At 36.6% G+C, this 25,416-nt stretch overlaps 1 protein-coding gene across 1 annotated transcript; it reads left to right on the top strand.

Annotated features, from left to right (window-relative positions):
• The first annotated feature begins 1,726 nt into the window (after positions 1-1,726).
• On the top strand, positions 1,727-25,360 carry COQ3 (coenzyme Q3, methyltransferase). The gene is made up of 7 exons (XM_025862970.2): positions 1,727-1,875; positions 7,640-7,757; positions 10,163-10,315; positions 12,000-12,099; positions 12,927-13,169; positions 22,332-22,491; positions 23,880-25,360. The coding sequence occupies exons 1-7, from the start codon at positions 1,770-1,772 to the stop codon at positions 24,095-24,097; spliced, it is 1,098 nt and encodes a 365-aa protein (XP_025718755.2). The 5' UTR covers positions 1,727-1,769; the 3' UTR covers positions 24,098-25,360.
• The last annotated feature ends 56 nt before the right edge of the window (positions 25,361-25,416 follow it).

The raw sequence follows: 25,416 nt of genomic DNA, 5'->3' as shown, positions 1-25,416 counted from the left end.
AATCACATAAACACTATGAGCCTCAATTTCTTCAACTGTGGAAGGGGGGAATTCGGTTATTTCTAAGGTCTTGAATGCTTGCAGCCCTTAAGTTTTTCAGTTTTAAGTAGAATTTGGTTGTGATGTTTAACACTCTAAAGAAAATAGGCTTTTTTAGCCCTTAACATAACTTGTGTGATGAGTTACATTATATACCACAAAGATTTATCAGGTATTATCTATAGAGTTTTCCTCTAAATACACAAAAGATTAAATCTGCCACAATCTGATTATGGTAGTATGAATTGAAATTACCCTAAGTTACCAATTTACGTGGAATTCTGTAAATATGAAAATTTACCAGTTAAACCCTGAGTAGTTTTATATCATTTCAAAGGGATAAAACTGTTGGCAGTAAGGGAGCCCTTTACCCTTAATTTGAATGAGAAAAGTTTTTATAAATACTGAATTTCACAATACTAAATTTTTTTAGTTTTATAGTAAATTGTAGATGCTGATTTACAACGCATGGGTGAGACCATAGGAATGGTCTTCTCCCAACAGTGGCCATAAGCCACATTACAGCTGCTAGTCTTACCAACACAACTCTGGGTTTAAGCATCATTGGAAGAGCCATTGTTGATGTTTGTAGAGAAGAGTATAATGAGCTAGTTTCGCTTATCTGGGCCAAACTAGTGGATATTAAAGAGGCTTTTGTTTCGTGTCAGTATTAAGGCAAATCACTGATTGCTTTTGTTACTGAATTGAAAAGGTAGTGGGAAGACTGAAGCCCAGTGAAGGGGTACCTTCAAAGAACGTACATTTAAATAAAGCTTTTAAAACTGTTTAATCATACCTGGACTCTTTTTCCTTGGATTTGTCATTCCAACAAATATAACACATGCTAAATGTTCTTTTTGTGCCAGAGCTTTGTGCCTTCATTTGGAGAGATGGTCATGTGTCCTGAGAGAGGAACTCTGAAGAGGATATAAAAAAATCTTAAGCCACTCTTAGGAGGAGGTCAATATTTTACTAAGAAGCCATAAACAAAATACAATTACTGAGCATTAAATTTAACTAATTCAAAGAACCTTTTACCAATTTGACCCTGCCTGTTGAAAATGCACGATTTTTTGCCTTTAATCTTGGAAATATACCCTTGCTTTTACTCAAGGAAAGGCTTCTGTACATTTAGAAGTAAAGTGTTAACTGATCACCGTTTTAGTTTTCAATGTGGCTTGTCTAGCTTGAGTCCTACTACATAATGTATGCCCTGTCCAGAATATTACCAGGTCACTTAGAGAATCTAAATTTTCAGTTTAGACTTTTAGCCCTCTGCCATTTGAGTGCCTTGAAAGGGGGAAAAAAAAATCCTACCTTTAGGAAAGAAGTGCTTCCATGCATTTGGGATTCTAAGGGTCAGTGGCTTAAAGGAGTATAAATGTCTTTGGGAGACCTCTGTTAAATATGAAATAATTAGAACTACACAAGAACAAAAGCTAGTTTACATAGTACGAAGTAGGATTCATGACTACTTTGGCCGTGAGGTTTGAGGTGGTCATATAAAAATAGGCACAATAGAGACTTTTAAAGTTCTCTTATGAAAGCATAGTTGCATGCGCAATTTGACGGAAGTTGAGCGTGAAGAGTAATTATAGTCCCACGTATGTAACACCCATTAATGCCAACCATGGTTAGACTGGTTCCAGACAGTGCGAGAGTGGATCTCGGAACCTTTCTGTTGGGGATCTTTTGCTGGAGGGACCGGAAAGGACGTGGATCCTTTCACGATGTGGCGAGGCCGCAAGCTGAACTCCGGGAATCGGTTTTTAGGAGTGCTTAGATCTAGGTGTTGGGGAACACAGGCTGAGGGTGCTCGCTTAACCAGTTCGGCAGGTGAGTGTCGCTTAACCAGGTCGGCACGGTGAAGGTCCCTCACAAACCCACCGTGCGGGCCGCTGTTCTGCGCAGGCGCGGGAGAGGGCGGCGGGCTGTCGCTGAGCTCCGCGCAGGGTCATCGCAAGACTTGACTACTTTCGGTCCGGTCCCTCGCTGTCGGCTGAACACCGGACCCGGGTTCTCGCCCTCCCCTTCCCGGAGACTGGGAAAAATAACAGGACTACTGGTCCTGGCCGAGGAGGGCACAGCCTCCCGGCCGCCGCCATGTATCCAGCGACCTGTGCCTTTTTTTGGTTGAGCCCTGGGCTCGGGAGCCGGCGACCACTCTATGCCTGCTGGAGTCTCAAGGTCGTGTGCTTTCTTCCTTTGCAGCAGCGAGAAAAGACACCAGCTCCTGTCTCATAGTTCTTGATAGCGTTGTATTTGTGTTTGCACATATCTTGCCTTTTTTCAGAAAGAATTTAAGACAGGCATACCGCTTTTTTTTGGTTAATTCAACAAACTCTGTTGGCAAATAAGATCAAGAAAATAACGCACTGAACCTGATGCTTGTAGAAGACAGTTTGATTATTTAACTCCCAATATTAACCAGAAAGTTAAGTTTACCCTTTATTTGAAACTCATTTAACAAATACTGTGTGCCAGGCACTGGGAGTTTGTTTGCTTTTAAGATTTATTTATTTTTAGAGAGTGAGGGCCAGCCTCTAGGGGCGGGAGCGCAGAGGGAGAGAGAATCTCAAGCCGACTCCCCTCTGAGCCCGTTGAGGGGCAGAGCTTGATTCCTAGATCTGGAGATCATGACTGGAGTCTAAATCAAGAGTTGGACACCCAACCAGCTGAGCCACCCAGGCGCAGCAGGCACTGGGTATTTTTTAAATGAACGATACCTCAGAGGTCTCTAAAAAATGTTAGAACTGAAATTAGGATATAATGGGTCAAACGGGAAAGTCATAGGCCCATGAATAGAGTTAAGAAGTTGGTGCTCTAATACAATGAAAAATAGTGCAGCCAATAAAAATGATTTAAATCAATATGTGTCTACATGGAAAAATGATTCAGATATAGCGTTAAGAAAGTTACAAATCAGTGTGTATTATGATCTTAGATTCATAAATGGAGTTATATGGAGAGAATAGAGATACATCGAAATTTTAGCAGTGATTATATGTGGTGGAGGTGGTTATCCATCATTTTATGATATATTTTCAGAATTTATTTTTTCAGCAAACATGCCTTTTATAATTAGAAATGTAGAAAAAATACAATATAAATATTAAATATTTTCAGATTTGGGGACTGAGTATAGAAGGAGCATCTAATACATATTTGGGATCAGGGAACAAGGTATTTAGGAAGCTGTCTTGAGGAAGTTGGGCAATTTTGGAAGTCGTTGGAGTGGCCAAAGGACTAACTTGAGTATCTGTGAGATTTCTGGGAAAGTGCAAAGTGTTCCTTGAAAAGGAAGGCTGGAGGTGAGGGCAGAGACTGGCAAGGGATGAGACAGACTTTTTAGGCCATGACAAGTCTATGAAAGGCTACGTACGTATACCTCCTGAGATTGACTTTACCTTGAGGACGGTGGGAAATTACTGAATGAGCAATATAATCAGACTTGTATTTAAGAAAGAACACTTGGCAGCTGTGTAGAAAGTTAGATGGTGGCAGGCAAGGCTAGGCTCAGGGAGACCTTAAGAGTAATCCAGACAATAAATGATGATTGCTGGAACTAAGGTATTGGCAGAGTAGAGGTTTTGTTCACTGTTGGCATGGCACATTACAGGCTCTGAATGAATTAAATGAAGTTTTCCTCCATTTTTTTAAAATCTCAAATACCAAAATGATCACACATTCAAAGTAGAGAAGGAACTGGTAGTATTCTATTTATTAATACAAACTCAGTTTCTGTCAGTTGTGGTGTGGTGGTTGTTAAAGCTCTTGAGAATTCTGGCAGTACTGATAACTGAGGGGCTAATTTTACAGAAATAGGGGAGGAGAAGGGAAGGTAGGGGTCATCACTGAGTACAGAGCAGGGACTGTGTTAAAATCTCTGATGTGCAGTTTCATAATAGTAACAACATATATTTTTATCTGTGTATCACAGTTTACATAATTCTCTAATATTTCATTTATCTGCCTAAAGTCATAAAGAAGGTAGTATTTGAACTAGGTCTTAGAGGTGGTATAGATAGAAATCATGGAAGAGAGAGTAACATGAGCAAAGGCCTAGAAGCACGAACTGTATTTTTGTATGTGTGATAATGTTGAAATGGCCTTGTGCCAGACTGTGAAGATCCTACTAAAAAACAAAACAAAATTTAAAAAACAAAAAGCTCAAGAGAAAAATATTCTGAGACGGTGAAAAGACAAGCCATGAAATATAAATGACTGTTTGTCTTAGTCCATTTGAATACTATAACAAAATACCACAGACTGGTGGTTTATAAACAACAGAAATTTATTTCTCATAGTTCTGGAGACTGGGAAGTCCAAGATTCGGTGTCTGGTAAAAGCCCATTTCCTGGTTTATCGATGGAGCCTTCTTGCTGTGTCCTCACATGGTAGAAGAGGCAAACTTGCTCTCTGGGGTCTTTTATAAAGACACTAAACCAATCATGAGGGCTCTGTCTTCATGACCTCATCACCTCCCAAAGGCCCCACCTTCTAATATCATCACTTTAGGGGTTAGGATTTCAATGAATAAATTTGGGGAGGACACAGACATTCAGACCATAGCACCATTAAGTTAAGAAAGGACACTTAGCCTCATTTATGATAAACTCAGATAACACTGAGATACCATGTTCACCTACTGGATTATCAAAGATAAAAAATTTTGATAATACATTGCATGAGTGACTATCAATGTATTATTGGTGTGGGTAAGCCAACACTAGAAACTGGTTTTACCCATGGGATTGGGAACTGGTTCAACATCTATGAGTGGGAATTACAAATTTATAAATGCACTTGCCATTTAACACAGTAATTCTTGGGATTTCACCTACAAGTACTCTCTAAAATATATGAAATTACCTATGGAATTCAATCTTATGTTTTTGGAATAGCAAAAACTTGTGAATAACCTAAATAAATGTCCAATAATAGGAGACTGCTTAAATAAACTATGAGAGAGCCATATAATGAATTACTATGCAGCTCTAAAAAGAAAGAAAGGAAGTTCTTTATGCTTGGTTATGCAAAAATCTTTACAATACCTTGATAGGTAGAAAAAGCAAGGTAGGAGAGGTACTTTGTAGTATAACCTTTTGTGTTTTTTAATTTTTAAAAATTAATTTTTTTATTTTGAAATAATTTAAGATTTATGAGAAGTTGCAAAAACAGTACAGAAATTTCCATGTGCTTTTCATCCTATTCTTCAGTGATAATATCTTACCTAACCATAATACATTGTAAAAGTCAGAAAATTGACATTAGTATGATACTATTACTAAAGCACAGACCTTATTTGGATTTTACCACCTTTACACGCACTCATTTGTGGGTGTGTGTGTGCATGCACATGCATGTTACCACACATACAGATTTGTGTAATAACTACTACAATCAGGATATGGAACTGTTTATAATCACAAAGAAATTTCCTGGTACTACTCCTTTGTAGTCAGACCCCTACCCTGACCTAAATCCTTGGTAATCATTGGTTTGTTCTCCATTACTATAATTTTACCATTGCAAGAATGTTATATAAATGGAATCGTACAACATGTACCTATCAAAATTGTACCCCCCCAGCATAAATACCCTTGAAATCTATCCAAGTTCTTGTATCAAAGGTCATTCCTTTTGATTTCTGTTTAGTATATTTTGCAGTTTGTTTAAGCCATTCACCTATTATGGGATATTTTGGTATTTCTGGTTTTTGGCTATTACGAATAAAGCTACTATTGACATTTATATACAGGTTTTTTTGTGGAAGTGTTTTCACTTCTCCGGGATAAGTGTCCAAGAATGCAATTGTTTTGTATGACGTGTATGTTTAACTTTTATAGAAACTGCTAAACCACTTCCCATAGTGTCTATCACTTTACATTTCCACTAGCAATGTATAGGAGATCTAGTTGCTTTTATATCCCAGTGCTCCCTTGGTTATACCAGGATGGTTATATTTTAGCCAACTTGATAGGTATGTAGAGGCTTTCATTTGCATTCCCCTAATGGTTATTGATATTTCACATCTCTTCATGTGCGTATTTGCATCCGTATATCCTCTTTGATGAATTGTCTGTTCATGTCTTTCTGTACCCATTTTATAATAACCAGACCCATTGTATAATTGGGTTGCTTGGTTTGTTGTTGTTTGTTTTATGGGAGTTGGGTTTTACTATTGAGTTTAAAGAATATTCTCATATATTCCAGATGGAAGTCCTATGTGGGGTATGTGTTTTGTAAATATTTCCTCCCTGTCTGTGATTTGTCTTTTCTTTTTCTTAACAGGGTCTTTTGCAGGGCAAAAGTTTTCAATTCTAAGTCCAATTTAATCAATATTTTCTATTTTGGATTATGCTTTTGGTGTCAGGTGTAAGTAGAACTCTGTGCCTAACCCTAAGTCATGAAGATCTGTGATAGTTTCTTCTAAAAGTATTATGGTTTTGCATTTAGATCAATGATCTATTTTAAGTTTATTTTTATATAAGATTTGAGACTTAGGTTTAAGTTTTCTTTTTTGGTCTATGGTATCCAATTGTTTGAACACCATTTATTGAAAAGACTATTTCTCCTTCATTGAACTGCTTTTCACCAGTGTCAAAAAATCAGTTGGGTGAACCTTATAATGTCCCTAGTAATTTTCTTTGCTCTAAGGTCTACTTTGTTTAAATATTTATTGGACAATTGAATGTTCTACAGCAGAGTAACTAGTTCATAAAGCAGGTCTCTATGTAAGTTTGTACATATAGACTGGACGAGTGATTCTTTTAGGATGATACGTATACACACACATATACATACAGATTTTTCTTTTGGATAGGGTTTTGAGCCTATGTATAAATCCATTTCATGTAGCTAACATGTGACAGAATTTGAACTAGGTTTGACAAAATACTCTCAGTATTTTTATATATAAATATTTATATTTATTTTATGTATATATAGTTTTATTTTAAATATCATTTTTATAATTATGCAGCATAATATTGGTGCAGAAACTAATGGTATGAAAAACTTTTACATATACATTACTTATTTTTGCCAATTAAAATTTCAGAAATTTCTGATTAGAGTTAAATGGCAGAATGCAAGATTTTTATTTTATTTTTATTTTTATTTTTTAAAGATTTTATTTATTTATTTGACAGAGAGAGACACAGCGAGAGAGAGAACACAAGCAGGGCGAGCAGGAGAGGGAGAAGCAGGCTTCCCACTGAGCAGGGAACCTGATGCGGGGCTCGATCCCAGGACCCTGGGATCATGACCTGAGCTGAAGGCAGACGCTTAACGGCTGAGCCACCCAGGTGCCCCAAGATATTTATTTTATATTTTAGAATAAAATCCAAAAGTAAGGGAAAACCCTTTTGTTTATCAATTGTAGTAAGAGATTGCCATGTAAAATAGTTTTTTCAATTATATGCATATTAGGGATTTATAGTGTGCAGAGCTTTCTCTAGACATTTAATTTTTATTTTCAGAGGCGTCTGGCTGGCTCAGTTGGTTAAAGCATGTGACTTTTGATCTTGGGGTCGTGAATCTGAGCCCCACAGTGGGCATGGAGATTACTTAATAATTTTGTTTTCAATTTATTCAGAGAATCAGTTCAGTTGGACTCCACAAAGTAAACCATGGGTTTTCAGTGACTACAGAATCATGTGGTTCAAATCCTACAAAATGACTTTTGCCTGCTTGAATAGAATGAGAATTTACAGGTAAGTTTATTCATTACTGTGGCAAATATTTACATAATTATGTACCGTAATAGTTTAGTATTGATTATGTTTAATAAACACTGCTAGTTAGTATGAAATAGCTTATGTGGTTTGATTAAGGTATCTTTTATTTATCTAAATATTCTTATTCTTCCAACAACTTTTACATTTGGAAGGTTTCAAACCTACAGAAAAGTTGTAATACAGTATACATGTAGTGCATACCCTTCATCTGTATTCAAAGGTAGCTTTTATTTTTAATGTAGGACTGTATTACCTGGAGAAATACTTTTTACTTCCTCACTTGTGACAAGACACAACTAATACGGTGCTTAAAGTCATAAATGATTTGGGTACAACATAAATATGATAAGGTAGATAGCTATACAATTCTAGGTGGTAAGATTGAATCAAAGTAATATCTCTCTGTAGTTGTATTTTATAAACCAATTTCTAACCTTGTGAAAAATATTGCATAGAGTTAAGGTATGAACTCTGTTTCCCCAGTGCATGCTCTACTTCTTGTAAATAAGCTAGCTCCTTAAAATTGGGTGTATGTGAAATCATTGGTAGTCAACTGAGCAACCACCTACTGTTACCTGTTGTATGTTAGTCATTGATTATTGAGGCTTTGCATGAAGCACAGAAAAAGACAGTAATATTCATAAGGTAATATTAAAGAAGCATGATATTTAACTCTTAAGAGGATAGTAAGTCATCAATGTAGAATGTACTCTATGTAGCTAAGAAAAACACAGTAAAAATTTGAATAGTATTACCTATTCTAGTGTAACAACCTTATTCTTTTTTACCCCAGAACTTCTGGAGGATTTTCCTATCGTATACTTTGACATGGAATTTGGTATAGTGTCTGATTTCTTTGGTCCATGTTTGATCCCATTTGATTTAAAAAAAAAATTAGGTGAATTATATACTTTTCTGGGTCTTCTTTATTAGATTATTCATTTGACATATGTTTCCCAAGTACCAACTGTGTTCTAGGAACTGTGCTAGTCACTAGGAATAAAATGGTAAATGAGACAGTCCATACCTTGCCCTCATGATGTTTAGTGGGGAGACATGATCAAATTGTCACATAGCTCCATGAAGAAAGTACAAAATTATGTGGGAGTTAAAATAGGAGAATATAACCCAGTTTTGAGAGTCAGGAAAGACTTCTTAGATGGCACTCCATTTAAACTAAGATCTGGGGCGCCTGGGTGGCTCAGTCGTTAAACGTCTGCCTTCGGCTCAGGTCATGATCCCAGAGTCCTGGGATCGAGCCCCATATAGGGAGCCTGCTTCTCCCTCTCCCACTTCCCCCTGCTTGAGATCCCTCTCTCGCTGTGTCTCTCTCTGTCAAATAAATAAAATCTTTAAAAAAAATAAAAATTAAAAAAAATAAACTAAGATCTGAAGGAATTAATTAGGTATGCAGAGGAGGGAAGGGAATGTGAGAAGAATGGTCCAGGTAGAGGGAGCAACCTGTACAAAGTATCTGAGAAAGGGGTATGTGGGGTCAGTGCAAGGAAATGAAGGAAGGCCCATGGGGCTGGAATGGGGAGGATGAGGAGAGTAGCAGAGAGTGCATTTGGGAAGGGAAGAAACTGGGAACCAAATAATTCAGAGCATTGTAGACCATGCTAAGGATTTTGAGTTGTTTTCCTAATATCACTGGGAAACCGTGGAAGTATTTTAAGTGGGAAAATAGCACAATCATATTTATATTTTGGAACACTCTGGATGCATTGTAGGGAACAAATTGAAGGGAGATGTGGTAGGAAGCTGGTGGACTAATTAGAAGGCTAGGGCAATAAATAGTTCAACCAAGAGATGATGGTAGCTTAGACTAGGATGATAGTAGTAGAAATGAAGAGAAGATGGGGCACTTGGGTGCAAATCCTGGCTGTACCATTTACTTAATCTCTCTAAACCTCACTTTTCTTACCTGTGTAATAGGAATTATGATATGACCTACCTTACAGAGTTGCCAGAATAATTAAATAAGATGACATATGACGTATATAGAGTTCTTAAATAGGACCCGCATTTAGTAAGTGCACAATAAATGGTTACTATTACTATTTTTACTTCTACTACTACTATTCCTATTATTATGTTATTATCATCATTACCATTAGATATGACCCAGAAGGCCAAGTCTTGTAACTTTCCATTTCTGTTGTAATTTACTTTGAAAACAAATCAACTCTGTTCCATCTATAAATATATATATTTGCAGTGTGATTATGAGAAAACCTGGTTTTAAAGCATCAAAAATGAGCCATACATGTATTTTAGAATCTAAGAAATTGTAAACTAGAATATCTTTCTACATGAATAGATCCTACGTTATATTTTTTTAAATGTCTGTGTTTGCCTGGCTTTTCATTTTGACCTTGTAGGTACCCTTGGCCAAGGCTGTACGGTACTTCTCAAAGCACTGTAGACAGCAGTGAGATAAAAACATTCCTGGCCCTGGCTCACAGGTGGTGGGATGAACAAGGAGTATATGCAGCTCTTCATTCGATGAATGACCTGAGGGTGCCATTTATTAGGTAACATTCCAGAAACTCTAAGTCTTTTAAAATGCAACTCTTTTCAATAATTTATCTTCTTTTGAGTTTATTTTTCTCTTGGTTTATACCTAAGTTCAAAATGCTGCATTTTAAATTTGCTTTAGAAATTAGAGAGATTCTGGGGCAGCTGGCTGGCTCAGTCAGTAGAGCATGTGACTCTTAATCTCAGGATCATGAGTTCAAGCCCCACATTGGGTGTGAAGTGTCCTTAAGATAAAAAAAAAAAAAAAGAAAGAAAAGAAATTAGATCCTTTTCAATGTCCATTGTTTGAGCCATTAATTTTTAAATAACATTACCCAAAATCTAGACTGCCTTTATTAACTAACTTGAAGCATTTTTGGACAATTTCGGGTTATTTAGAATTAAATCCTTATGAGAAGGAACTAGGATACTATGGCATCGAGGTCATTTTATACTGACTTTGACCTTTAGGCAGTCTTGATAAAGGGGCACCTGGCTGGTTCAGTCACCAGAGCATCTAGCTCTTAATCTCAGGGTCATAAATTCAAGCCCCACGATGGGCATGGAGCCTACTTAAAAAAAAAAAAAAGATACCCTAAGCTATCCTTATTATATATAACATTTATTTTACTTATTTTTTTTTTAAGATTTTATTTTTTTATTTGAGAGAGAGAGAGAGAGAGCATGAGCAAGGGGGAGGGGGAGAGGGAGAAGCAGGCTCCTTGACGCAGGGCTCAATTCTAGGACCGCGGGATCATGACCTGAGCTGAAGGCAGATGCTTAACTGACTGAGCCACCCAAGTGCCCCAATATAACATATATTTTAATATAAATATAATTAAAATTCATATACAGTCCAATTTAAAAGTGTAGTTTACAATACTGTTAGGTCTATATATCTGGGCGTATATGTTTATACTTATGTTTGTTTATGTGGTAAAGTGTTACTATGATTATCTTAGAATTAAGTTAACTTGATTTGGATGCCTATTTACATGATCATGAAAACACCACTAACTTAGAAGATCAAGAGAATCCATTTAGAAAGGAATCTAGGCAAAATCTCAAAATATAGATCTCCCGTATGCTTCTTCTAAGCCCTGTAAAATAACCTATTTGTTGCTGACTTGAAATGGGTCTAGCAAGTACTGACAATGTAGCTAATAGATTCCTCCTTTGACATGCTATCTCAAGCAAATAAAATTAGGTGAATCTAAACTAGATTTTTTTTTTTAAAGATTTTATTTATTTGACAGAGAAAGACACCACGAGAGAGGGAACACAAGCAGGGGGAGTGGGAGAGGGAGAAGCAGGCTTCTGCCGAGCAGGGAGCCCGATGCAGGGCTCGATCCCAGGACCCCAGGATTATGACCTGATCCGAAGGCAGACGCTCAACGACTGAGCCACCCAGGCGCCCCAAACTAGATTGTTTTTAAAGTTTTTCTTTAGATTATTAGTGAAGTAATAGTTAATGCATAATTATTACTAGTTTATTTCAAGAGCTTTACTTGAAACCTCCTTCCTGCTTTTGATTATTAAAAAAAGTCTTTAATGCTGAAAATAAAAGGTCTGTTTACCCCCAAATATCAATAATCCATTTAAAATGAGAGGTTAACATATCCTTGAAAATTGTACATGTTTAAGATTTTACTGACAAAATTAACAATTTTTTTTTTTTTATGTTTTGGATTTTTAAAAAAGAGACAATCTTTTAAAAACAGTTGCTCAGCACCAGCCAGGAAAACCTTTGTCTGGGATCAAGATTCTTGATGTTGGCTGTGGTGGTGGATTATTAACAGAAGTAAGTAGTTTACAACTTTCCTGCCATTTTTAACTGGGAAAAAAATTGAAAAAAGTAGGCCTGTGACTCATTTATCCTTTTAACAAGTAGTATTGTTTATTTAAAAAAAATGAATAATATTCTTAATATTTTTACTATCACAAAACTAATATATGCTTTTCACTTTCTTAAAAAATATATAAAAATTTCAGAAAATTATAGAGAGGATTTTTGTGGTGTTTTTTGTTTTTTTGTTTGTTTTGCACAGAATTGGACACTGGCCTTCCAAATAGCTCTGAAAATTTTGTTGTCTCTTCTAAGAGATTGAGCAATTTCCACTGGTTTAAAATGCAATGATAAGCCATTCTTTGCTTCAGTATCAAAACCTAACAGAGGACTGCCTGCTCATGGTGCCCTCCCCTTCTTAGGTGCTTTAGAGTGCTTGGAAGAATACTCATTCACCCTCTGTAAAAAATATTTGCCTCAACTTGTAGTATATTTATGCCCTGCAGCTCTCTTTTGTAGTCTTCTATCAACATGATAACTTTCGTGCACTTTAAATATGTTAATACTCATGTGTGTAAATGTACCTATAAAATATAGAACTCCCCTCTCAAATAGTTCTTCGTAAGTTTTTTATTGTTGTGATTATTGTTCCCTCTTAAGCTTTTTATTATGGTAATTGTCAAATGTGTACAAACTAGAGAAAATGATATAATGAACTTCCATGTACCCATAAACGATCTCCAATAATTATCCTCTCATGATTAATCTTGTTTCCTTTTTGATAAGCTCTTTATTGCTAACATGTATTCTTCTTGAGGATAACAGTTTTTTTATCCTATTAGCCTCTAGGGCGGCTTGGAGCTTCGGTTATTGGAATCGATCCTGTGGCTGAGAACATTAAGATAGCACAGCACCATAAATCATTTGATCCAGTCCTAGATAAGAGGATAGAGTACAGAGCATGTTCCCTGGAAGAGATTGTGGAAGAGACGGCAGAAACATTTGATGCTGTTGTAGCTTCTGAAGTTGTAGAACATGTGATTGATCTAGAAACATTTATACAGTGCTGCTGTCAAGTGTTAAAAGTAAGACTTACCCGGTTTACTTGTTTGTTTTTTCTTTTGAGTGTGTGTAGGTATCCATAGCAATAAGTGTTTCATAATACTTGAAACCAGGAAGCTAGGATTAGGGGATAGCATCTCTGCTGGGGATTATTTCTGCTTCTCAGCTTGCACTCAGTACCAGGGTTTTCCAGATACAGTATCTTGATATCCAAGAGTCTTGAAAAGTGTTGGTGCTGAACACAAATTACAAACAATAGATTTAAATTGTTTTTTTTCTCTTTGGTATACTCTGGATTAAATACCTAATAGATACTGAATGGCAGTCACTAAGAAATTGATTTGGATTGATACTTAAAAACAATAAAACCATTATTAATTTGTGTAAACTGACTTAGGTAGCATTTTTTAAGTAACTTTGTGATATATATAACAGTTTTCAGCTTATAAAGGAATATTTCATATATATGATCTCACTGATTTTCCCTACAACCAGATGAGGAAGGTAAGCAGGTACTGTTGTGACCAACTTGGACCAAAGGAGATCAGAATTTGAGAGAGGTCAGAGGTCACTTGGCCTTTTTGTTTTTTAGTGTTGTTGTGTTTTTGGTTTTTTTTAAGATTTATGTATTTATTTTAGAGGGGGGCTGTAGAGGGAGAGGGAGAGAAGGTCTTAAGCAGACTCCTCGCTGAGCAGGGAGCCCCACACGGGGCTCGATCTTAAAACCCTGAGCTCACAATCTGAGCCAAAACCAAGAGTCAGACTCTTAATTGACTGTGCTGTGCAGGCACCCCTTTTTTGTGTGTTTTTTTTTTTAATTGAGGTCTAGTTGACATATAATATTATATGAGTTTCAGGTGTACAACATAGTGTTTTGACAATTATAGAATTATAAAATGTTCACCACAGTAAGTGTACTTACCACCTGTCACCATAAAAAGTTATTACAATATTACTGACTGCATTCCCTATGCTGTATTTTTCATCTTCATGACTTACTTGTTCTATAACTGGAAATTTATACCTTTTAGTCCCCTTTACCTATTTTGCCCATCTCCTACCCCCCTCTCTTCTGGCAATCCCAGTTTGTTCTCTGTATTTATGAGTATGTTTCTAGTTTTTGTTTGTTGATTTGTTTTATTTTTTAGATTTCACATGGAAGTGAAATCATATGGTATTTGTCTTTTTCTGTCTGACTTATTTCACTTAGCATAATACCCCGTAGGTCCATCCACGCTGTTGCAAATGTCAAGATCTCATTCTTTTTTTATAGCTAATATTCCATTGTATATATATATGTGTGTATATATATATATATATATATATACACACACACCATATCTTTATCTATTCATGTATAGATGGACACCTAGGTTGCTTCCATGTCTTGGCTATTGTAGATAATGCTGCAGTAAACATAGATATCTATATCTATATAGATATAGATATATATATACCTATTTTTTATTTTTACAGCCCCCCGCAAAGTGCATATATCTTTTCAATTTAATGTTTGTTTTCTTCAGGTAAATATCCAGAAGTGGAATTACTGGATTCTATGGTATATCTATTTTAATTTTGGGGGGAACCTCCATATTGTTTTCCATAGTGGCTGCACCAATTAACATTCTCACCAACAGTGCACACAGGTTCCTTTTCCTCCACATCCTCGCCAACACTTGTTATTTCTTATCTTTTTGATACTAGCCATTCTGACGGGTGTGAGGTGATATCTCATTATAGTTTTGATTTGCATTTCTCTGATGATTAGTGATGTTGAGCATTTTTTCATGTGTCTGGTGGTCATCTGTATGTCTTCTTCGGAAAATGTCTACCAGGTCCTCTGTCCATTTTTTAATCAGGTTGTTGTTGTTGTTGTTTTTGGTGTTGGTAAGTTGTAGGAGTTCTTTATATATATTTTGCAGATTAACTCCTTACAAATTTTTTTCCCATTTAGTATGTTGTCTTTCGGTTTTGTTGATGGTTTCCTTTGCTGTGCAAAAGGTTTCTGGTTTGATGTAGTCACAGTTGTTTATTTTTGCTTTCATTTCTCTTGTCTGAGGAAACAGATGCAGAGAAATACTGCTAAGGTTGATGCCCAAGGGATTGCTGCCTATGTTTTCTTTTAGGATTTTTATGGTTTTAGGTCTTAGATTTAGGTCTTTAATCCCTTTTGAGTTTATTTTTATGTATGGTGTAAAAAAGTGGTCCAGTTTCATTCTTTTACATGTAGCTGTCTAGTTTTCCCAACACCATTTTCCATTGTATATTCTTGCCTCCTTTGTTGTAGATTAATTGACCAAGTAAGTGTGGGTTTATTTTTGGTTCTCCATTCTGTTCTATTGATCTGTTTTTGTGCCAGTACCATACTGTTTTAGTTACTATAGTTTGTAGTACAGTTTGAAATCTTGGATTGTGATGCTTCCAAATTGGTTCTTTTTCAAGATTTGGGGTCTTTTGGGGTTCCATACAAATTTTAGAATTATTTCTTCTAGTTCTTAACAAATACTATTGCAATTTGATAGAGATTGCATTGACTCTGTAGGTTGCTTTGGTTAGTGTAGACATTTTAACAATATTCTTCCCATCTATAAGCATGGTATATCTTTCCATTTATTTGTGTCGTCTTCAATTTCTTTCATCAGTGTCTTGTAGTTTTCAGAGTTTAGGTCTTTCACCTCCTTGGTTAATTTTATTCCTAGGTATTTAATTCTTCTTGTTGTGATTGTAAATGGCAATTTTCTTAATTTCTCTTTCTGCTAGTTCATTATTAGTGTATAGAAGTGCAACAGATTTCTGGATATTAATTTTGTATCCTGCACTTTTACTGACTTTATTTTGTTCCTGATCTTAAAGGAAAAGCTTTCAGCTTTTCACCATTGAGTGTGATGTTAACTGTGTGGGTTTTCATATATGGCCTTTATCCTGTTGAGGTATGCTCCCTCTATACCCACTTTGTTGACAGTTTTTATCATGAACAGATGTTGAATTTTGTCAAATGCTTTTCCTGCATCTATTGAGATGGTCATATGATTTTCGTCCTTCATTTCATTAATGTCTTGTATCACGTTTGTTCATTTGCGGATACTGAACTTTTCTTGCATCCCTGAAATAAATGCCACTTGATCCTGGTGAATGATCCTTTTAAAGTATTGTTGAATTTAGTTATTGGGATATTGGTCTGTAATTTTCTTTTCTTGCAGTGTTTTTGTCTGGTTTTGGTATCAAGGTAATGCTGCCCTTTTTCAAGGAATTTGGAAGCATTTATTACTCTTCTACTTTTAGAATAGCTTGAACAGGATAGATTTTAACTTTTTTAAATATTTGGTAGAATTCACCTTTGAAGCCATCTGATCCAGGACTTTTGTTTGTTGGGAGTTTTTTGGGTTTTTTGGGGGTTTTTTTTGTTTTTAAATTGCCATGGTCACACAGTTTTAATAAGTGTCAGAGCCAAGATTCAAATATAAGTAGTCTGACTCTAGAGCCCAAGTTATAAAAAGTGTGACCTTTTTTTTTAAAATTTTTTTATTGTTATGTTATTCACCATACATTACATCATTAGCTTTTGATGTAGTGTTCCATGATTCATTGTTTGTGCATAACACCCAGTGCTCCATGCAGAATGTGCCCTCTTTAATACCCATCACCAGGCTAACCCATCCCCCCAACCCCTCCCCTCTAGAACCTCAGTTTGTTTTTCAGAGTCCATTGTTGGGAGTTTTTTGATTACTGATTCAATTGTTACTAGTAATTGGTAGCGTTCAGGTTTTCTATTCCTGATTCAATCTTAGAAGATTGTGTGTTTTGGGGTATTTATCCATTTCTACTAGGTTGTCCAATTTGTTGGCATTTAATTTTTCATAGTGGTCTCTTACAATCCTTTGCATTTCTATAGTGCTGGTTATAACTTTTCCTCTTTCGTTTATTTGGGCCCTCTCTTTTTTTCATGATGAGTCTGGGTAAAGGTTTTATCAATGTTTGTCTTTTCAAAAAACCAGCTGTAAGTTTCATTGATCTTTTCTATTGTTTTTTAGTCTCTATTTAATTTATTTCTGGTCTGATCTTTATTCTTCCTTCTACTAACTTTGGGCTTTGTTTATTCTTTTCCTGTTTCCTTCAGGTGTATGGTTAGGTTGTCTTATTGGAAATTTTTCTTGTTTCTTTGGAGTAAGCCACTGTCATAAACTTCTCTCTCAGAACTGCTTTTGCTGCATCCCAAAGATTTTGAACCACTGTGTTTCCATTTTCATATGTCTCCAGGTATTTTTTAATTTGCTCTGATTTCTTTGTTGACCCATTGGTTGTTTAGTTGCATGTTGTTTAGCCTCCATGTGTTTGTATTTTTTCCAGTTTGTTTTTTTTTTTGGATAATTGATTTTTAGTTTCATTCTGTTGTGGTCAGAAAAGATGTTTGATATGATTTCAATATTCTTTTTTTTTAAGATTTTATTTATTTATTTGACAGAGAGAGAAACAGTGAGAGAGGGAACACAAGCAGAGGGAGTGGGAGAGGGCGAAGCAGACTTCCTGCGGAGCAGGGAGCCCAATGTGGGGCTCGATCCCAGGACCCTGGGATCATGACCTGAGCCAAAGGCAGATGCTTAATGACTGAGCCACCCAGGCGCCCCTGATTTCAATATTCTTAAATTTATTGATTCTGGGGGCACCTGGGGGGCTTAGTCGGTTAAGTGTCTGCCTTCAGCTAAGGTCGTGATCTTGGGGTCCTGGGATCAAGCCCCATGTGGGGCTCCCTGCTCAGCAGGGAGTCTACTTCTCCCTTACCCTCTGCCCCTTCCTCTCTCCTGCTTGTGCACTTGTGTGCTCTCTCTCTCTCTCAAATGAATAAATAGAATCTTAAAAAAAATTATTGATTCTTGTTTCGTGGCATAACGAGATCCATCCTGGAGAATGTTCCATGTGCACTTGAAAAGAATGTGTATTCTGCTGTTTTTATATAAAGGTTCTATATCTCCCTGTTAAGTCTATTTGGTCTAATGTGTCAATCAAAGCAACTGTTTCCTTATTGATTTTCTGTCTGGATGATCTATCTATTGATAGATAGATAAGTGGGATGAGTGTTAAAGTCCCCTACTATTATTGTATTACTGGCAATTTCTCCATTTATGTTTGTTAATATTTGCTTTATGTGTTTAGGTGCTTTCATGTTCATTGCATGTAAATTTACAATTGTTATATTTTCTTGTTGTGTTGATTCCTTTATCATTATTAATATCCTTCTTTGTCTCTTGTTATAGGCTGTTCTGAAGTCTTTTATTTAAAGCTTTTTTTTTCTTTGTTTCCATTTGCATGGACTATCTTTTTCTACCCCTTCACTTTCAGCCTGTATGTGTCTTTAGGTCTGAAGCCAGTCTCTTATAGGCAGCATATAGATGGGTTTTTTTTTTTTTTTTTTAATCCATTCAGTCACTCTCTGTCTTTTGATTGGAACATTTAGTTCATTTACATTTGAAGTAATTACTAATAGGTATAGAATTTTGTCAATTGTTTTCTGGTTGTCTTTGTAGTTCTCTATTCTTTTCTTCTCTCTCTTTCCTTGTGATTGATGACTTTCGTTGGTGTTATGCTTGGATTCCTTTCTCTTTATTTTTTGTGTGTCTATGATAGGTTTTGGTTTGTGGTTACCATGAGGTTCACATATAATATCCTACTTGTATAGCCCTCTATTTTAAGCTGATGGTCACTTCAGTTCAAACATATTGTAAAAGCACTACATTTCTACTACCCCCTCTACGTTTTTATGTATTTGACACCATATTTCACATATTTTTATTTTTTGTATCTCTTAACTCATTTTTGTGGATATAATTGATTTTACTACTTTTGTCTTTTAACTTTCATATTAGCTTTTATAAATGTTTGATCTACTACCTCTACTATATGTTTTCTTTTACCAGTGAAATTTTTTTTCCTTTTGTAATTTTCTTACTTTCAGTTACGGCCTTTTCTTTTCTGCTTAAAGAAGTCCCCTTAACATTTCTTGTAGGGCTAGTTTGGTGAGGATGAATTTTTAACTTTTGTTTGTCTGGGAAACTCTTTATCTGTCCTTCAGTTCTGAATGTTAACCTTCCCAGGTAGAGTATTCTTGGTTGTAGGTTTATTCTTTTCAGCTCTTTGAATATATCATGCCACTCCTATCTGGCCTGCAAAGTTTCTGTTGAAAAATTAGTTGATAGCCTTATGGGGTTTCCCTTGCATGTAACTATTTGCTTTTCTTTTGATGCTTTTTAAGATTCTCTATCCTTAATTTTTTTACTTTTTATTGTGTATCTTGGTGTGGATTTCCTTGGATTTATCTTGTCTGGGGCCGCCTGTGCCTCCTGAACCCGGATGTTTGTTTCCTTCCTTAGGTTGAGAAGTTTTCAGCTATTATTTTTTCCAATAAATTTTCTGCCCTTCTCTCCTTCCTCTCCTTCTGAGATCTAATGCAAATGCTAGTAGACTTGAGGATGTCCCAGAGGTCCCTTAACCTATCCTCAGTTTTTTATTCTCTCTTTCCTTTTCTTTTTCTTTTTTCTTTTTTTTTTTTTGCCGTTCAACTTAGGTGCTTTCTACTACCCTGTCTTACAAATTGCTGACCTATTCTTCTGCATCTTCTAATCTGCTGTCGATTCCCTTGTGTATTTTTCATTTCAGTTATTGTATTCTTCATCTCTGATGGGTTCTTTTTTATATTTTCTATCTCTTTCTTGATTTGAACTCTCACTGAGTTCATCCACTCTTCTCCAATCTGGTGAGCATCTTTAGTACCATTACTTTAAGCTCCTTATCAGGTAGATTTCTTATCTCCATTTTGTTTGTTTGTTTGTTTTTGCTGAAATTTTAGCTTGTTCTTTCATTTGAAACATATTCCTCTATCTCCTCATTTTCTGTGTTTGTTTCCATGTATTAGGTATGTCAACTATCTACCCTGGTCTTGAAAGTAGTGGCCTTTTGTTAGAAGGCATCATGTGGGGCCCTAGAGTGCCATCCTCCCAGTCACAAGAACCAGACATTCTGGGCTGTGTGTGTCCACCTGTGGTGACTGGGCTGTAACTCTGTGCGAGCAGTGGTAGGCAGGGCTGAACCTCAGCACAGCTATGTGCAGTGACCAGCTGTGACTTCTGTGAGAATACTGGTATACAGGACTGCTTCCCAGCCATGCTGTCAGAGTGGCTCAGCTGTAATTGCTGCCCACATGCTGGTGTGTAGGGCTGCCCATCCTCCCCGCAGGGAAGGAGTTGCTTTGGAGAGGCCCTGGTCCTGCCTGGGGCTGCCACTAGGTGTGGTGGAGCAGTCGTTGCTTTGGGGGAATGCTGATTCTGACCAAGGCTGCCTGCTGGGTTTGGCAGGGCGGGAGTTACTTTAGAGGGGCACTTTCCAGGGCAGGTTGATCCACAGGGGAGTGCCAGGGCAGGGTGAAGGAGGCACTCAGGCTTAGGTGCCAACCCTGCATTTGCACACTCCAGAAAGTGAGTGCTTTCTTCAGTTTTGTTCCTTAGGCATCTCACTTGCCTTACCATAGTCCTAGCTCTGTATGTAACCCATTGTACATTTCTCAAAACTGAGAAATTAACATTGACATTATACTATTAACTATACTACAGACCTTGTTAAATTTCATTAGTGTTTCCACTAATGTCATGTTTCTGTTCAGGATCCAACCCTGGATTCTACATTGCATTTAGTAGCCATGTCTCCTTAGTCTCCTTCATTCTGTAACAGTTTCTTGGTGTTTCCTCTTAAATGAGTTTTATTAGGCTTACCTTCTAATTTCCAAGCAAAATTTACTTATTACTCTTTGTGTGTGTCAGTCAGTATGTATGAATGGAAGTTCTTTCACACATATTAGGAATGCTGGCATTGTGGAATTAAAACTACTTTTTGCATTAATGGAAAGCCTATTAAGAAAGTGACCATTGCTCACCACTGTTTCCTTAGAGTAAGATTCTGTAGGACATAGATTAGATATTCATAAGTGATTTTTTCCCCCAGCTCTATTGAGATATAATTGACATGTAAGTGATTCTTAATAAGATATTTTGGAATACTAGAGTTTTAGAAAAGTTACAACGTGTCATGAAATAATACTTTATATTTCAGTTTTTAATTTAAGGGCACATTGCAGTATTTCAGGATCTCATCTTTCTTTTTGGTTTTGGGGTGGTACTGGAGATATATTCTCTCTCTCCCTGCACACACACACACACACACACACACACACACACACACACACACAGGTTATTAGAATGAATCTTTGGCATTTTATCCCCATTAGTCTGATGAGAATATGTAGAAGAGGGAAGTGACATTAATCTTTGCCATTTGTGGGAGTAAATATAGGAAACACCATAAATACAGCCACTAAAAAATGGTAGACTAGGGGTGCCTGGGTGGCTCAGTCGGTTGAGTGTCCGACTCTTGGTTTCGGCTTGGGTTATGATCTCAGGGTCATGAGATTGAGCTCCACGACTGGCTCCGCACTCAGTGGTGAGTCTGCTGGAAAATCTCTCCCTCTCCCTTCCCCCCATTTGTGCTAGCCCTGGTACATGCGTGCTTTGTCTCAAATAAATAAATAAATCTTGAAAAAAAAGAAATGGCAGACTAACTAGACCCATAAATGGTTTGTATTCATCTAAGTGCTTATCTTGATCTCTTCATATTCTTTATACTAATGAAATCAAAACAATATAAAAAAACACTCAAGCCTCAACCATTAATGTTTTTGTCAGAGAACACTTATTGGCATTACTCACCTACACAAGATGTGGCACTGTATGCCGCACAAAACAAGTTAGACAGACTCCGCACCCAAAGAGAAAACAGTGTTGACACATGTCAGACTGTAAATGTGGACATGTAACAAGGAAGAGTAGCTACATCTCATTTCTATATTTTTATTATAAAGTATCTGATATGTGCAAAAGCAAGTATATGTCACAGTAGTATGATTTTAAAAGTTGTAAGCACTATTGCATAAATCCAGTGAGTACATCTGTAGTAGACTGCCTTTAATAATGGGTTTCCCAAAAGAAAAAAACCATTTTGGTAAATTATACTTTATTTATATTCATGTATCTTAATTACACATAAATTATTTGGAAGGAAGGAGGAGGGCGGGGGAAGCCAAGCTTTACCCAACTGATACTCCTGATATCTAAAATGGTACTTCTATATATTTTTTTTAGCCTGGTGGTTCTTTATTCATTACTACAATCAACAAAACACAGCTGTCTTATGCCTTGGGAATTGCCTTTTCAGAGCAAATTGCAGGTATTGTACCAAAAGGTACTCACACATGGGAGAAGTTTGTTTCACCTGAAAAGCTAGAGAGCATTCTGGAATCAAGTAAGTATTAAGAATGTTTCCATTTTTCACAGCCTTACTGAACTTTTAATGTATCTATAATTATTAATCACACAACCTGGCACTTAATTAAATGGGCCACTATTCTTTGGATGTTGGTTTCATCTCTCAACTAGATCATAAACTCCTTGAAGTTAGGATTAGGTATTAGATACCATTCTGTCTCACCTGTGGCACCTAACCCAGGGCCAAGCAAATCACAGATGATCAATGAATACTTTTTGGCTGCTTAGTCCTTATTTGTTTAAGGATAAGGTACAAATATCTATTACTTACACATCCTCACTTGGTCCTGTTGAGGTCCTGCGTGTATCAGCTTATTTTACATGTTATTTTTTCTGATTCCTCCATACTCAGGTACACTTGAACTTCCTTGTCATTTTTTATGTATTTTATGCTACTTATAGCATGCCTTATATTGTGGTTCTTTTAAGCCCCTATCTGGCCTGTCAGCTCTGTGGAGGCAAGACTGTCTCCTTTTTGTTCTCCCTGCAGTGCCTAGCTCTGCTTTATACATTGTGAGCTCTTGATTTATATGGTGAATTCCTATCAAGTAATAACATTTAGTTGGTGTTTGGTATTCCTGCTGAGTACTTAACTCATGTATGTCTCAGGCTTTTTGTTCACATAACAGTATATCAGTAAACTTGATTTGGAATATTGGAATAGTATCAGTCCAAGGCAATGGAGGAAGTTCTAAGGATTTCTGCAAGTAACATTGTTGAAAACAGAGTAGGAAAAATTATTTTAAGATGCTTTATAGGAACATTCACTTGTTGGCAGATATTTTCTAATAAAAGCTTATGTTTATTAAATACTTACCATTCTGAACATTGTGCTACTTTATATGCATATATCATCTAATTCTAACAACTCTAGGACTATATGTTCTGTACATGTGAGAACATTGAGATTCAGAAGGGTTAAGTGACTTGATGTTGGTCACCATCTAGTTAAGTGCCAGCCTGGGATTTGAACCCAAGCAGTCTGCTTTAGAGTTTCTGTTCTGTGCTATATCTAGTAAAGCATGATCTGTACTTGGTACACAGTATTTTTTCCTACTGAGTCAGGAATCCTTTTTTATTTTTTTAAGATTTTATTTATTATTATGTCAGAGAGAGAGAGCACACAAGCAGGGGGCGAGGCAGGGAGAGGCAGAGGGAGAAGCAGGCTTCCCGCTGAGCAAGGAGCCCAATGCGGGGCTCGATCCCAGGACCCTGGGATCATGACCTGAGCCGAAGACAGACGATTAACCGACTGAGCCACCCAGGCATCCCAGGAATCCTTTTTTAATATAGAGTCGCATTAGAATCTTGGCATTTGGAAAGTAATTACATATTAAATCTACTCTTTCTGATTGTTTTTTTCAGACGGTCTGTCAGTTCAAACTGTGGCAGGAATGGTCTACAACCCCTTCTCAGGTTACTGGCATTGGAGTGAAATTACCAGCTTGAACTATGCAGCTCATGCTGTGAAGTCCACAGAACAGGAACACCCAGTGCCTGAGTTTGTTTTCAAGGGGGAAAGAGAAGAGCTCAGACATAAAGACTCCACCAACCCAGGTGTGCAGGAAGAGCTGAAGAAGTGAATTGTTTCTAAGGACTATGTATAATATGGCTTGAAAGTCTGATGTTTACATATGTCAAAAACCTACACTTTGTCATTTGTGAGTGGATCACGAAGAAAAGAAAGTCAACAAAAAGGGCTAAAACCTTGGATAAAAGTTTTGGTTGTTTCATCTAATAGCCACTTTCAAGGGATTATTCTGTGGATAAAAAGTTTTGGCAAGGTATTGTGTAATCTAGGCATTTAAATTCCTCAGCCTTTGTTTTATAAATAGGGTATGCATATTTGACTTCACTTTACAGATTATATATATTCATCCAGCATGTATGCACATACGTATATGCCGAAATATGTTTTAATTTAAAGGAATCTGCATTATCTATGTTCTTTATCGGGTTTTAGCTAAAGGCAGTTATGCTTCTGACTTATGAAAACCAAATTTAGTTTTATGCCACTTATATTTGGGAAGACAAAATGTATTTTTTCCTTTAAATTTTAGTATGTTGGAAAGCAAATGGATTGTTAAATCTATGCCGCGTTTGGATTCAAACATTAAAATCAAGAAGTTCGGATGATGTTGGACATACTTCTATACAGTTCCATAAATGTTTTATTGTGACTTTTTTTTTTAAGTAGAAAGTATTTTTTAAAACTCAATTAAAAATTCAGTTATGGAAATTTTCTTCTTTGGCTAACATTTTTATAATTGAAGGGACTGACTTGAAATGTATTTTTATGCTTCTTGAAGTATGTGAGTCCCTGGCTTTTTCTGAAAGTCCAGATGCTCTATATAAAGACATTCATAGACACCGTTGACCCAGTGTGACAAACATGGATTGAATGTGTGTGACCCAGATGGAAGGTCAGCTTTTTAACTTCCTATCATTTTTCACTTTTACACTCATGTTTCCTGTATTCCTTTGTCGGTGTCTGTTAGAATTAGCTCCTCAGGCAAACACTTCCCAGCCACCTTAGCTTATCATTTGCTTGTTCTCAGCGGCATTATAGGGGAGGAAACTGAAATTTAAAGAATTAAAAGAGGAATTTTAACTTCAGTTGCTATTGCGTAATTAAGGTGCTAAAAATTAGGAGCTTCCATTGGCCTCCCTTTAAAAGTTAGATTCTTGGGCGCCTGGGTGGCTCAGTTGGTTAAGCGACTGCCTTCGGCTCAGGTCATGATCCTGGAGTCCTGGGATCGAGTCCCACATCGGGCTCCCTGCTCAGCAGGGAGTCTGCTTCTCCCTCTGACCCTCTTCCCTCTTGTGCTCTCTATCTCTCATTCTCTCTCAAATAAATAAATAAAATCTTTAAAAAAAAAAAAGTTAGATTCTTAGTCCGAAT

This window comes from Callorhinus ursinus, unplaced genomic scaffold (assembly GCF_003265705.2).
Source record: "Callorhinus ursinus isolate GAN/ISIS: 27379988/994484 unplaced genomic scaffold, GSC_fseal_2.0 scaffold6, whole genome shotgun sequence".
In the NCBI taxonomy this organism is placed as follows: domain Eukaryota; kingdom Metazoa; phylum Chordata; class Mammalia; order Carnivora; family Otariidae; genus Callorhinus; species Callorhinus ursinus.
This window is presented reverse-complemented; position numbering and strand designations above follow the sequence as displayed.